The 13,374-nt window shown below is 41.8% G+C and overlaps 1 protein-coding gene across 4 annotated transcripts in view; it reads right to left on the bottom strand.

The window, feature by feature from the left end:
• DNAI1 (dynein axonemal intermediate chain 1) overlaps positions 1 to 13,374 on the bottom strand; it is a 137,857-nt gene that overhangs the window by 70,382 nt on the left and 54,101 nt on the right. For all 4 annotated transcript variants that reach the window (XM_054283426.1, XM_054283427.1, XM_054283428.1 and 1 more), the window contains exon 13: positions 4,405 to 4,652. In XM_054283426.1, the coding sequence (XP_054139401.1) occupies positions 4,405 to 4,652 (248 nt within the window). The remainder of the gene's footprint in view (positions 1 to 4,404; positions 4,653 to 13,374) is intronic.

Genomic DNA, 13,374 nt, shown 5'->3' on the forward strand with positions numbered 1-13,374 from the left:
GTGTGTTCTGTCAGGTTGACACTTGAGATGGGACTTCCACAAGTTCTCCTGGAAAACTATTCTGCAAGCTGACACTCCTTTTAGTTTCCTTTGGCAGTTTGCAGGCTATTACCATCTTGCCTTGACTTCTTTGTACAAACCATGAGCACCACATCTAACCTGACTGGGATTTGGTGAAGAATTAGCCTGCAATAGCCAGCCCTTTCTCCTCCCATGTACAAATATAGGGCAGATAATAATTCCCTCAGGAGGCCATCTGAAGCTCCATGGTATCAGCTCCCCAGGGAGGCCAGATCAGCTTCAGTAAATCAGCACTTAACAAAGCTGTGTTGCTAACCAGTGAGGTCTCCACAGCAATTCCAAACCACACTGTCCACACGGGCATGCTTGTGACTGCCAATATTTGCTTGAAGCACAACTAAAAGAAATGTTCCATTTGCAGATCCTAGGGTCAACGCTCTGCAGTGGGAATTTCGTCAGTAATTCTGATAGTGAGCAAGTAAAATAAAAAATTATTTTCAACCCTCTGCAGCAGGATTGGCTCTGCGCTAGTCTCAGCAGAAATAACATCCTTTTGGCTTGTTGTGAAAGTAAAATAGAAGCTCACAGTGAAAACAAATATGTCAAATGAGATGTGCTTTAGAAAGGAGATTGAACAACAGAAACAAACCCTGACACATAGTTTCAGTTATCAATTCCTGATTCTGAACTACTCGAGCTTCCAAATAGTTCAAACCTAAAATATTTGGTATATCGTAGTGAAAAAGGTAAGAGAAAAATCACTCTTCTCAGCTGTAAATAAACCCAAACATACACTTTTTAAAAGAAAGGAGAAAGGAAAAAAATTAAAGCTAGAAAATGGAGAGGCTCTGTGCTGAGAGCCCCTTCCCAACAAGGTATCCCTTCCTCCAAGAGAACACAGGCTCCTGTGGCTGCCAAAGCCTAGCCCAGTAGTTCCACATGGGCCAACCTCATTAACCTCCAGAGCCAAGCCCTGGGACTGAGCCATTGCTTCAAAAACATACACTGCTCAGGGACTTGCTTTGTAGACCTACTCAGAGATGATGGGAGTGTGAGGATTTTGCTGACTAACTGAGAATTATTTTTATTAAAGAGGAGTTTAGGTTAATGCCACACAGGTTTTTTTTCCCAGCAGAACATGACAGGTTTGATACAGTTTTTTAGGAGGTGATTCCTTTTAAGCTGGTGTTTGCATTCAAAGCTAGAGGCCTGAATTCACTGATGTGGGAGACAATTTCTACTTCTATGATCTTGTGACACCTGAGTTTTGATGGTAATAGCTACATTGCACTGCAGGCATATCCATTCATATGCCTATGTACCTGTTTATTCCTCTCTGAGGATTTGGATCCTCACCAATTAGTAATAAGCAATTAGAAATGTGTAATTTAAAACAGGCTAGAATTTTCCATTATTTACAATGCAGTAGCACTTAACACATGGGAGATAATTGCCAGATCTATAAGAAACCACTGCTATGTTCTTTTAAAAAATAGGGAGTGATAAAAGGTAGACAAACTCTTTCTTAGGTAACAGAAGTAGAAAATTTGTATTATTTTATTTTGCTCTTAACAATGGGAACATTACATCAGCTTTGTTTTATGCAAACGTACTTAGACATTACTAAGTCACTGAAAATAAAACAGCACAAGAAAAGATCTGTCAGTCTGCTTTACCCACTTCCCATTTTGTCTCCATTGTGAAAGGGCTGCATTGTTTCAAAAGAAAAAAGCCAGGCAGTCCAGAGAACAAAGGCTCTTAATTGCTCAGGATAACATTGTTACTTTTCTACTTTGTTCACTTTTCCTACAAAAAAGGGGGATTTTTTTGAGGTCTAGTATCTAGACAAAGACTGGCCCTCAGACTAGTGGGGTGGTGGTGGGGGAGAATAGGGAATCTTTGAGCTAAATATGAGAAAAAAGGCATCACTTTCTAGAATCATTTGATGCTGAATGAGGAATAACAATTCAATGTCTCAACCTAACAGATAGTCCATGCTGCTTTTCATCACACAGAATGGAGTGCAAATCTTTCCTAAACCTTTTGGCTGATATTGACAAATGCTTACACTTCAGATCTTTCAACAGAGGCACAAGCTCTTTGGATTGCTATACAATCACCTAACTACTAACTTTGCTTGCTAGTTTTGTAGAAGCTAAAAATTCTAAAGTTTAGTAAAATATCGGTACTTTAATCATAGAAGCACAGAATGGTTTGGGTTGGAAAGTTGGAACGTTCTGTCCCAACCTCCTTGCCATGGACAGGGACACCTTCCACTAGAACAGGTTGCTCAGAGAAATTTTCTTATTGCCAAAGAAAACTAACAATTATGATTCTCAGCACTCAGCCTGTGGAAATAAAAAAACAGGTACTTCTTTACGCATCTATCCATACCCATGGAGTAGTTTCTTTCCTTTTCAGAGCTATCTTCCTAGAGTGTCTAATGATTGTTACCACTGCTGCCAAGTGGTACACGTAAATCTACCCCTACAAACCCCACACAGAATGCCTCCACCGCTGTATGTACCTACTCCTGGTCTGAGAACCTGCTGCTAATAACACCCCTTCAGCACACAGTCCTTTCCTACATCATCTGGGCCACAAGGGATCTAGGATTTTTGTGTCTCTAATGTAACAGCTGCAACTTCCCACAGCATGCTGCAGCAAGACCATAAAAAACTTCACATTGGACTTACTATTTTGCCAGGCTTATTTAGGCTGAAGCCTAAATGGCAATGGGAAAAGCTCAGAAGTTTTCTTTCGTGTGTGTGTGTGTGTGTGTGTGTGTGTGTGTCTGTGTCTGTGTCTGTCTGTGTGTCTGTGTGTGTGTGTGTGTGTCTCTGTGTGTGTGTGTCTGTGTCTGTGTGTGTGTCTGTGTGTGTGTGTGTGTGTCTCTGTGTGTGTCTGTGTCTGTGTGTCTCTGTGTGTGTGTCTGTGTGTGTCTCTGTGTGTGTGTGTGTGTGTCTCTGTGTGTGTGTGTGTCTCTGTGTGTGTGTCTGTGTGTCTCTGTGTGTGTCTCTGTGTGTGTGTCTCTGTGTGTGTGTCTGTGTGTGTCTCTGTGTGTGTGTGTGTGTGTGTCTCTGTGTGTGTGTCTGTGTGTCTCTGTGTGTGTGTCTCTGTGTGTGTGTGTGTGTGTGTGTCTGTGTGTGTGTCTGTGTGTGTGTCTGTGTGTCTCTGTGTGTGTCTCTGTGTGTGTGTGTCTGTGTGTGTGTCTGTGTGTCTCTGTGTGTGTGTGTGCGCGCACCCAGGCTACTTTGTTAACCTCTTATAGAAGAGCTATAAATATCTGCTAGAGGAAAAGCTTTGGGCAGACAGGCAGGAAATATAAAATTCATGTCTTCTCTGAAATGTTACATTTGCACAAACTCTCTGTTTCTAGCAAGCAGAGGTCTTGCTCTTGGCATATTCCACATTCATCTGTAGTCCCATCAGGTTCTCTTAATCTCCTGGAATTTACTGGAAGATGGAGCCATGTCTGGGACACAATCCATGCAAGGCATGTGTCAAAATTCAAGGAACGCTGGCATGAGAGTGCATCAGCCAGCCTAAGTCAGGTGACAGCCACAGTCACTGCAGCAACATCTTTAGCCCAGGCTAACAAACCAAACACATTCCCCTGTCTCAAACACACCATGCTGAAACTTGTGCTGCCACACTTCTACTGCTAAGAACAAGATCAAAACACATGTACCAGTGCTTCAATCTGAGCTCAGATTACCTTGCAGACACAGACAGTTAGCTGGATGTAGCAACATATTTACCCTGAGCCTTCACAGTACCACCCATCTTTGTGATGGATGCCAGAGTGGCAGTAGTTTAAGAACATTACCTGCACACCATAGTTATGAATTCACTAGAGTACTTCAAGGTCAACTAAAAATCAGCTACACAGTAGCATGTCTTGAATCCTGGCGGCAGCCAGCTCCGCAGGCAGCTGCCCCTGAATTTACTGCACCCAACAGAGCTCTCTTTTAGGCTGATATACTTGTTTGACTTGTTTTACTTGTTTTTATGCACTGCTCATCCTGTGATGTTCTGTTTAGAACACAAATAGTGCTGCATGCTGGTACATACAGAAGATACAAGTTCCTCTCCAAAGAGAAGTCAACTATAATAATGAAAACTAAGGAGAAATAATTGTTTACAGCAAACTTTTGCTCACATGTTCAGTGTCTGCTGAGGACCAAGGATTCGTGCAGTCGCTTTGCCTTTTGCATATTTAAACATTGAAAAACAACTTGAATATTGAAATACAAGCTCGAAATACAACTTAATCAATCACAGGTACTAAAACAGCACCTTTCCCCATGCAGGACTTTCCCTGCTGTGCCCAAGCTCCATGCAACTCAAATCCCAGTCACAGGACAGGAAAAGCACCCTTACCTGCCACACTGGCTCTGTGTGCTTTCCTGACTTAGCACTGCTCTTGTAGCTGGGCTCGGGGCTTGCCCTCCTCAGGTTGTAGACGGCCACGTTGCCGTCGTAGAGGCCCACTACAAGGAGATGGGGGTGGTCCGCGTGGAAGTCCAGGCACATGACACCGCTCTCAGTGCTGAAGGAGTACTCGGGGAACGAGGGGTTCTTCAGCGTGTACAGCAGCAGCATGCCGTGGCCCTGCTTCATGAAGTCATCTAAACAAGGAGAACCCAGATCAGTTTCCAGAACCCTCAGCTACTGAAATGCAGAAACAGACAGCTCTCACCTGTGCCTGACACCTACCTGAATGCAAAGTTACCAGCCACAGGACCACATGGTCATTTTGGTATGCCCACATCTGAGCAGCCTTGCCACCCCCAGGACATAGGCACAATGTATTTATACAGAAGAACTACTATTTTGGTGTGCTTTTTTTCCTAGGAGAGAGAGCTGTGAAGCCCTGGAGGAGAAGTGTGGAGGAAAGGAAGAATTTTGTGGACACTTCTTTCCTTGGGCTAGGATTACATTTCTTTCTGTCGGCTAGGACTTCACTGCAGACATAAAGGCTGAACCAAGGATAGCACCATTTCAATTTCTGTATTGGCAATATTTAATATTTCAGTCTCCACTACTTTTTCAAAGAAAAACATTTCATTAATGCATCTGTAAAGCATTTTATCAATTGCCATTACTCATGAATGTAAAAGTCACTAGAGCTTTATTTTCTATTTATGTCCAACATCTCCCTGCTTGGCACAGAAGCTCTTTTTTTGCCTAGACTTTCCAATCTTTTTTCTATTTACTTTCACCTTTTCTTTGTGCTGCCTGAAATTAGCTCTCCCTTTTCTCAGTAGGATCATCTTTCTTTTGTGTTTTTTTGTTATCATGCCCTGACTGTCTCTGCAATTCTTAGGGTATTTCGATCATGTAAAAAAACAATTTCCAAATTCTCTGAAAGGGAAAGAAAAGCTGTTGATGTAGATAAGCTCTCCAGAAACAAAGAAGGAACTTTGCTAATCTATGAAAACAATGCTGCCTCTGAGAGCTTTCTAGCCATCCAGTGCTTTTTATTACTGCCAATGCCTTCAGGCACACAGTATATGGGAAATAAATTTACTGCTTTCTGTGCTTTAAGTACTCACTACACATTCTGTTTCCAGAACAGTCCTCTCCTTTTAAAACTGCTTCCTACCTTTCTTAACATTTTGTCCAACCTGCAGGATCAGGTTTTGGTAAATGTGTACTCCAGTGATAACACTAACTTTAGAGTTTGTAGCAAACTGATTCCAAGTCAGCATGCAGGTACAGACATTGTGTACTCCATGTTTAGCAGGGCCACATAAAAGCATTCAAAGAACCAGTAAAGAAACACACATTAACAAAACTATTACTGCTGCTTTGTACTAGATTATCAAAATAGAATATTTTCACAGGTCTCTCTGTACTGGGGGTAGAAGAGGAAAATGGCTTCTTTATTTTGCAGCAAGGCAAGATTCCAAAACTGGTATGAAACATATATGACCCCAAATAATATTTCTAACTTTTTTTTTTTAAATAAAGGGGAACATTATTCTTAGAATTCTTGCTGAAAAGGAAGTGAACTTATTTTCTCCATCCAAGATTTTCCAGTTCTTTTAATCACAGAATTGTCTTTGTTCTTAGCCAAATAATGTCATTTAACTGATATTTAGTTGAGGTCCATGCATGATGAGGACGAATCTGTGCTCTCCTCAGAAGCAAAAACAGTTGGGAAGGCTGTGGAAACGACCACCAGGAGTGACTCAGAGCAGAATGAAGTCAAATTTGTTGGATAGCCTTTGAATTTGACCTATTTCATTCTCTTATTTCTCTTGGAGTGGGCTGACCAGCCAGGCATATTCCCAAAAGGTCTGTAGGGTATATTAATTTTCTATGTGTTAGCACTGTGCTGAGGAGCCTCAGAGAGCTGCCCCCATGCTCCGTGCACAGACAGCAGAGGAGACACCTCTACATGGGGTGATTCAGCCCGAGATCTAAGCGGGGTTTTGGAGGTGGTTCTCTTCCCAGTGACCTGACAGGAACAGAGTCCACCCACATTGCTCAGTGAGAGGTGATAGAGCAGGCCTTCATCAGGTGAAATGGCTCAGCAGCTTCAGCAATTCCACCTGAGGGTTAGTCTGGCAGGAGGAAAGCAAAGCCTTGGGAAGAAGCTCTGGCAGAGTGAAATGCAGGGTCCACTTTGCAGCTCATGACACCCAAATGTATGGCTGTGCTCTCAGAGCCCAAGCTCTGCTACCATCAGTACCACCAGCACCTTAAAGGGGAGTTTTCTGTGAATGCTGGTTTAGTCTCCAGGCTCCACTGACTGCAGTGGCTGCTACAGAATGCTAAACCCAGCTTAACCTAAGAGCTGAATCCTACTCATATTGTCTCCTTTGTGTTATCAAATACCAGGAATGTGGGTTAAATCACAGATGTGTGAATACCACACGTAAGGCTGAATAATATGATTGCTAAAGTACAGCCTATTCTTGATGAAAGGTAATGTGATGAGAATAACCCACAATTAACACTGAAGCATGACACATAAACCTCAGCAAAACACTAAACCTGCTGAGCATAGGCATATCAATCCATTCTAATGTATGGTGAATTCTCATTCAGAGTACTCACCTGTGACATACCAACATATTCTTTAATGAATAGTTTTTAAAAAGGGCTTATTTCATTAGTGATATTCAGTGTTCCAGAATGGCAAGCACAGCACATACCCACAGCAATGTGTCTGTGCTATAGCTTTGAAGAGCAGCATTTTCAAGGAAAAGGTTTTTAGGTTTTCAGTAAAAACAAGCAGAGTACTGCACTTTGCCCCAAAACACTGGGGAAACAGGCTCTCAGGATGCAGGGTGAATCAATGCTAGAAGATCACAGAGCACAGCCAAAAGGTACAAAAGGCACAGACCAAGATCTGGCAATGGTGAACCACTGCTGGAAGTGAAGGCAGCAGCTTCAGACCTGAGACAGCTGCTCTGCACCTCATGGATGCATCAGTATGGACTGGAAGAATAGAGAATATCTGCCCCATGCAGATCCACTAAGTGCAACATGGTGTTTGGTTTTTTTTTCCCTGAGATACAAGGGCTGGAGATATTAGAGATATTGGACAGTTTTTCTGATAATCAGAGCCAGCAGAACTTGTTCTTTACAGGAAGACACAAGGCAGCACAGCAAGAAGAAGAGAATTAACAGACTCTTGCTGCCATGAGGAGCCCTCAGTGTTCACCTGAGCAGAGGCCAAATTTTAGACCCTGACATGTGACAAGTGTATGTAGGAAGACAAGTTTTGCTAAGGAAAGATGCAGATAGCGTGATTACTGGTCTCAACATGGAGAATTGAGCCTGTAAAATCACATGCAAACAGAAATAGGTTTCAAAACAACTATGACCACTGTCTAAAATATGCTTCTGAATATGCCTTTAAAGCTGAACAGATTCACCCCAAATCCTTTTCAGAAAAATACTGTAGTGGTAGAAAAGTACCCCAGAATATCATTGTGATATCACCAAATAGTTTATGCAAAGTAATAATCTTAAAAGCATTTGAATCTTTTATTCTGATGCTTACTAAGTAGCTGGTTTAACAGATTTTTCATTTATATAATTCCTTAGCTGAATTTAAAAGAATCAGCAAATGTCCAGTGTCAAATCAAAGTCTCTTGTTTGCTGGACAGATTAAAAAAAAAATCATTGGTATCTCTCCCTCTTTATTCATGAACAAAGCCATGAGACACACATGGTCTTCTTCCATTTCCTCCAAAATGCTTAGGGCTGAACAACTATGCTCAAAGCAACATTGTCCTCAAGGTAGAAAGCACAATGCTTCAGGTAAATCCTGCAGCCACATAATAAACATCAATGCGGGGACCCTCCACAGGCATGAGTTAAAGTCAGTATTTTTACTACAGAAGGAGCCAGTGCTACAGTTTTTTGAGTGATAAATTGGCAAACTACTTTCTTTTTAAAGGATTTAAAACCCAAAAAACTGTAGCCTTATATCTTAGATCCTGTGATCCTGTGATGGTTTTCTAAAAATCAAGTCTGCAAGCTGTCTCACTGGCATGGCTTGGGCCTAGATATCATCACCCTAAAAAGAACTGCTGGTACCTAAAATCTGTCTTGTGTCCTCCAAGAGACCATCTGGGAAGGAAAAAAAAAAAAGCAAAATGAAGCACATTTGTGAACAGATTATTGTTTCTGAGCATCACAGCTACACAAGCACATCTACTCTCCCAGATACACTCATGCTTTGAGCTGGCTAGCTAGGGCTCTGTCCTTTAGGACTGGTTTACTGAGAAGCCAAGGGAAGAGGCTGGCTGTGCTCTACATCTGGTGAGATAATCTCCTCTTTGGAGGTGAGATCAGTTTCACAAAATTGTTGGTAGCCAAAGATATATCTCAGCTATTTATTTGTCTTTCCAATATTTAATGTGTAGAGGACAAAAAAATAAACCAGTAAATTTTCCCTAGGAAATTGGAAATCTTCAAAACCCTGAGTGCAATCTAAGAATATTCCTGTACTTCCATCTGCATGGCATAGACGTGATGACTGAGCAAGTCACAAATTAGTGAATTTTCAATACAATTTCTTTTTTATCAGTGAGCAAATCCTGTGCAGCAGAGCACTGAGCACAGGCTAATCTAACCCGCTGTGAAACAAGTTGAATGACCTTGCACTGTTCTAGCAAGACTCTCTCCTGGCTAATTTTAAAAAGCTGTGCCAATTCCACACTTTGCTGCAGTCACAGAATTGGTGTGCTGTAAGAAAGGAAACAGCTGGCACTTCAGCCTTAACTGTATGCCAGTAGTTCCAAAAAATCAGGAAAGAACAAATCTGGGCTGAATGTGTTTTCAAAACTCTTCAGGAATAACAATAACATCTCAAAGTTTTATAGCACTTGAGAGTGCTTTAAGCTTGTATATGCAGCATTCCTTTTTACAGAATGAGAAAGGGCAGCAGAGGGGACTGCCAAAGACACTACAGCAAGCTAGAACAGGGAACAGAGCTGGGACTTCAGAGGGCTCTGCTCAAGCAGCTGATCATCCCAGGATCCCTGAGAAATTTAAACTAGGATCGTTGGTGCTCAATCTGTTCCTATTCCTTTAAATGCTCAGAGCACTCGGGTACACTTTACTTGTGTACAACACAATGCTGTGTTGATATATCCCACATCACTATGGATCAGGCTGTGAACCATATTGTGGGCAATGAAAATATGAATATTGGACTTTCAAAACAGTCCCTTCCCAGAAAAGAAAATGTTTTGAGAACTCATTACTTTGTAACTCAAGGCCAGAAAGCCTGGCCTCCTCTTTTTCACAGATCCAAAAATGTTACTGGCATATCCTGTTTTGAGCCTGATAACTTGGTTTTGGCAAGTAAATGCATACTTCATATGAAGATCTCAAAAAACAGAGCAGCCACTGTTTCCTTTTGTAGTTTGTTTCAACATTTAATCACTTTGAGTGATTAAAAAGCTGCATCTAATTCCTTACTTCACTTACCTGGCTCGTCACTAATTCCTATTATGCCTACCTTGACTGGATAAAGGGCTTCTTTCATATCTGGTGCTTCTCTTAATTAAGATACTTTAAAAACTGAACACTAGCCACATTTTAGCATACTTTTGATAACCATCACAGCCTGAACTCAAAAAATCCCATTTATTTATTTTCACCAGCACAGCACAGTGCTGCTTCGCAAAAAGCCAGGAACCAACATTAACTTTGCCACATCCAGTGAAGGGCACTGCCTCCACAGCTGAAAAGACAAAGCCACTTCTCAGCAGACATGGAGAAGAGTAGAATATTAAGAAATTTTCCAGAAACAAGTGGAGGATGTCACATGGCTAGGATTTGTGCGAGGGCCAGACATAATTCGAGTCCAAATTTCAATTGGATGTTGTTCTCTCTCCACATTTGGAGCATGCTCTCCAACTCTTGAATCAACCTGGGGCTCCTTCTGAACTACCTACAATTTTTCTGCATGCTTTGAAAAATGTTGGCTCTGGAATCAAACATAATATTCCAGTATTAGTCTCACTAATGTTTAAATAATATCTCTACTGCTACTCAGGATTCCCTGTTTGCACACCAGAATCATGTTCAGCGTCCTTGCCAAGTTACCACACTGGGGACTCAAGTTTCTCACTTGTACAGAAAAGTGGGGTTTTCCTCCTTTTTTTTTAAGAGTTGCTGCCTTCTAAAATACAACACTCCTTTTTGTCTAGAGAGGTATTATATTATGTTTGACTGCACTAAAATGCATTTGCTTTGAATAATTCTGGTTTACCACAACATTAATCACTCTGTATGACAGCTTGGTTCCCAGAATGATTTACAACTTCACCTGCTTTTTCATCAGTCACACATTTCATCTGCTGTGAGTTTATATTCCCACCCACAGGACCAATGAAAACAATGCCTAGATCCAGGGCTACTACAGCACCCCCTCTGAGACACTGCCTCAGATGATAATTCCACCAGCATTTATTTCTGACATTCCTCAGTGGAAGCTGAACGCTCCTGTTGAGACCACCTGCATTGGCCTGAACTCTGTGAGCACAGGCATTTCCTATCACAGGGAAATATGTACCTTCCAATTAGCAGTGTTGGTACTGCAAGATCTGCAAACGCTGAGCAAGTCCACCAGAGCAGAGGAGGCAAGTGATAGATCTTTTTGGCTTATGCTGATTTAGATGCTTGAATGTCAAATTTAACATTCTGCTTGACACCTTTCACCAGCTGCTTGACAAATCCCTATTACTCCTGATCCAGTTAACATTTTTAGCTGGGGCTCTTAGGAACTTGCAGCTTGGATAAGAGAAGTACAAAACCAGAATTTCAAAGTCTTCTGGATATTTTAGAGAAGAAAAAATTGACAGATGACGAAGCAAGTTGTAATTTATACATGGCCCAAGGCCTTGTTGCAGTCCTAATATGTGCTGTGGGCTCTGCACATGTCAGAGGCAAGACACACCTCAGAAGCAGAGATGGGTAGATAGAGATAGCCTTTCTTACTCTAAAATACAGTCTGGCAGAGTAACACAAGAGAAAACACAGTCAACCAGGCCAACAAAAATGAGTACTTAGGAAGCACTGGAACCATGCACTGTTTGTCAGAGCCTGTGAAAGCACAGGCTCAAAAGTAAACAAAAACAGGGGAGAAGGGGATGAAAAGATCTAGCAGTTCCCTGAAAAAAGCAGAACTATCTGGCTTTCATCTGAGCTCCCCTGAGAGTGAGGTGAGCAGGTGAGCAGTGCAAAAAGAAGGAATATGTAACTTGGCTGAGTTTGCAATGCTCTGTATAAAACCAGTTTTCTCATTCTGATCAGACAGGCTTTTTCATCATGGGTCTAGCATACCCTATAATTCCTCCTTAAATTTTCTTCTTTAAATAAATGCTCATAAGAGCATGATTTTACAATGTAAATAATAATGGTGCAGCTGCCTGTATATTATGAAAGCTAACATCAGGCTGAGGATTCTGGCCCTCTGCTCTGCTGCCATGAGACCCTGCCTGGAGTGCTGCATCAAGCCCTGGTGTCCTCAGCACATCAGACCTCAGCCTGTTGGAGCAAGTCCAGAGAAGGCCACCAAGATGATCAAAAGCAGGCAGCACCTCTCCTCTGAGGAAAGGCTGAGGCAGCTCTTGTCTCTGCAGAGCACCCTGCAGCTGGGAAGCCGGATGGGTGCTAATCCTCTCCTTACACACCAGGCAGCATTTGCCACCATCACCTCAACTTTTGCTCCTGCCTTTCTTGTTTTCATTGATATAAGCTCCGATTTTGATTGTATTTCACTCTTCATACCTGAGGCTCTGCTTCCTCTATCCCTGTCCTGTGAAACCGGCACATTTGATAACATTTGCAACCAATTAAATATTTAAGAGTGCCATCAAGTGGCCAAGTGAGGGGCTTTCAGGTGGCACGCAACGATTAGAAATCCCCAGGATCGTACCACAAATGGATATCTACCAAATGTGCTGCCTCTGGATAATCACACCAGCCTGCAAACAAGCTAGGCTGCCAGCACTTTAGTATTCCTGACCAGAACAGCTCTGAGGGGGATGCATACACTGCAGGAGATGCTTATGTATTCCATAATTAAGAGACAGGAAAGTTAGTCCTTTATGGCAGCACTGTGGTCTCTTGGAAGCAGACAGATGATGCCTGATGAGATGGACATGTGCAGCTCAGGCCATTGAGGAGACAATGAGAAATGATACAGCAGCTCTGAGAATATTTTTGAAGACATTTGGCAGAAGACCCAGATTTGAGAGAGGAGCAAGGAAGAAGCAGAGTCATACATATGGGCATGCAGTCGATTTTGCACTAGCATGCACCATGAAAATGAAGAATAGTCATGATAAATCCAACACCTGCCCCTAACCTGTTTACAGAAGTAGTTAACATCAAATGTTCAGGGAAAAGTATAAAAACAGGACATAAAACCAGTGATATTTCTTCTAGAGGACTGCCCAGGCCCCTACTAATTTGTAGTTAAGCATCTCCCAGGTCCCTAATGGATCACTACCCATTTTTCAGTGCAGCCAGCTACTGCACATTAAATTTGGCCAATATTCTTCAGCATTCCTCTTTGTATAAGGCTGAGATATAAGCCAGATATTCACTTCTTTGTCAAAAATGGTGGGGGGTTTTGCTTCCTTTTATTTTTAGCACATGAAATATTATGTATCTTAGCAGGTATGTTGTATAATTGGGGGTTAGCATAAATTGATTTTAAGAGCTACTAAAAGTAGATTTCAGAGAAAAAATAGTAAAAAAAAAAAAAAAAAGAAAAAAGAAAGAAAGAAAACAGAAATACCTAAACATTTGTTAGTCTCAAACAGAATCATAGAATCATGGAATGGCTTGAGTTGGAAGGGACCTTAAAGACCA

This window comes from Melozone crissalis, unplaced genomic scaffold (genome assembly GCF_028551555.1).
Source record: "Melozone crissalis strain CALT ecotype California unplaced genomic scaffold, PUWL_Pcris_2 ptg000036l_1, whole genome shotgun sequence".
In the NCBI taxonomy this organism is placed as follows: domain Eukaryota; kingdom Metazoa; phylum Chordata; class Aves; order Passeriformes; family Passerellidae; genus Melozone; species Melozone crissalis.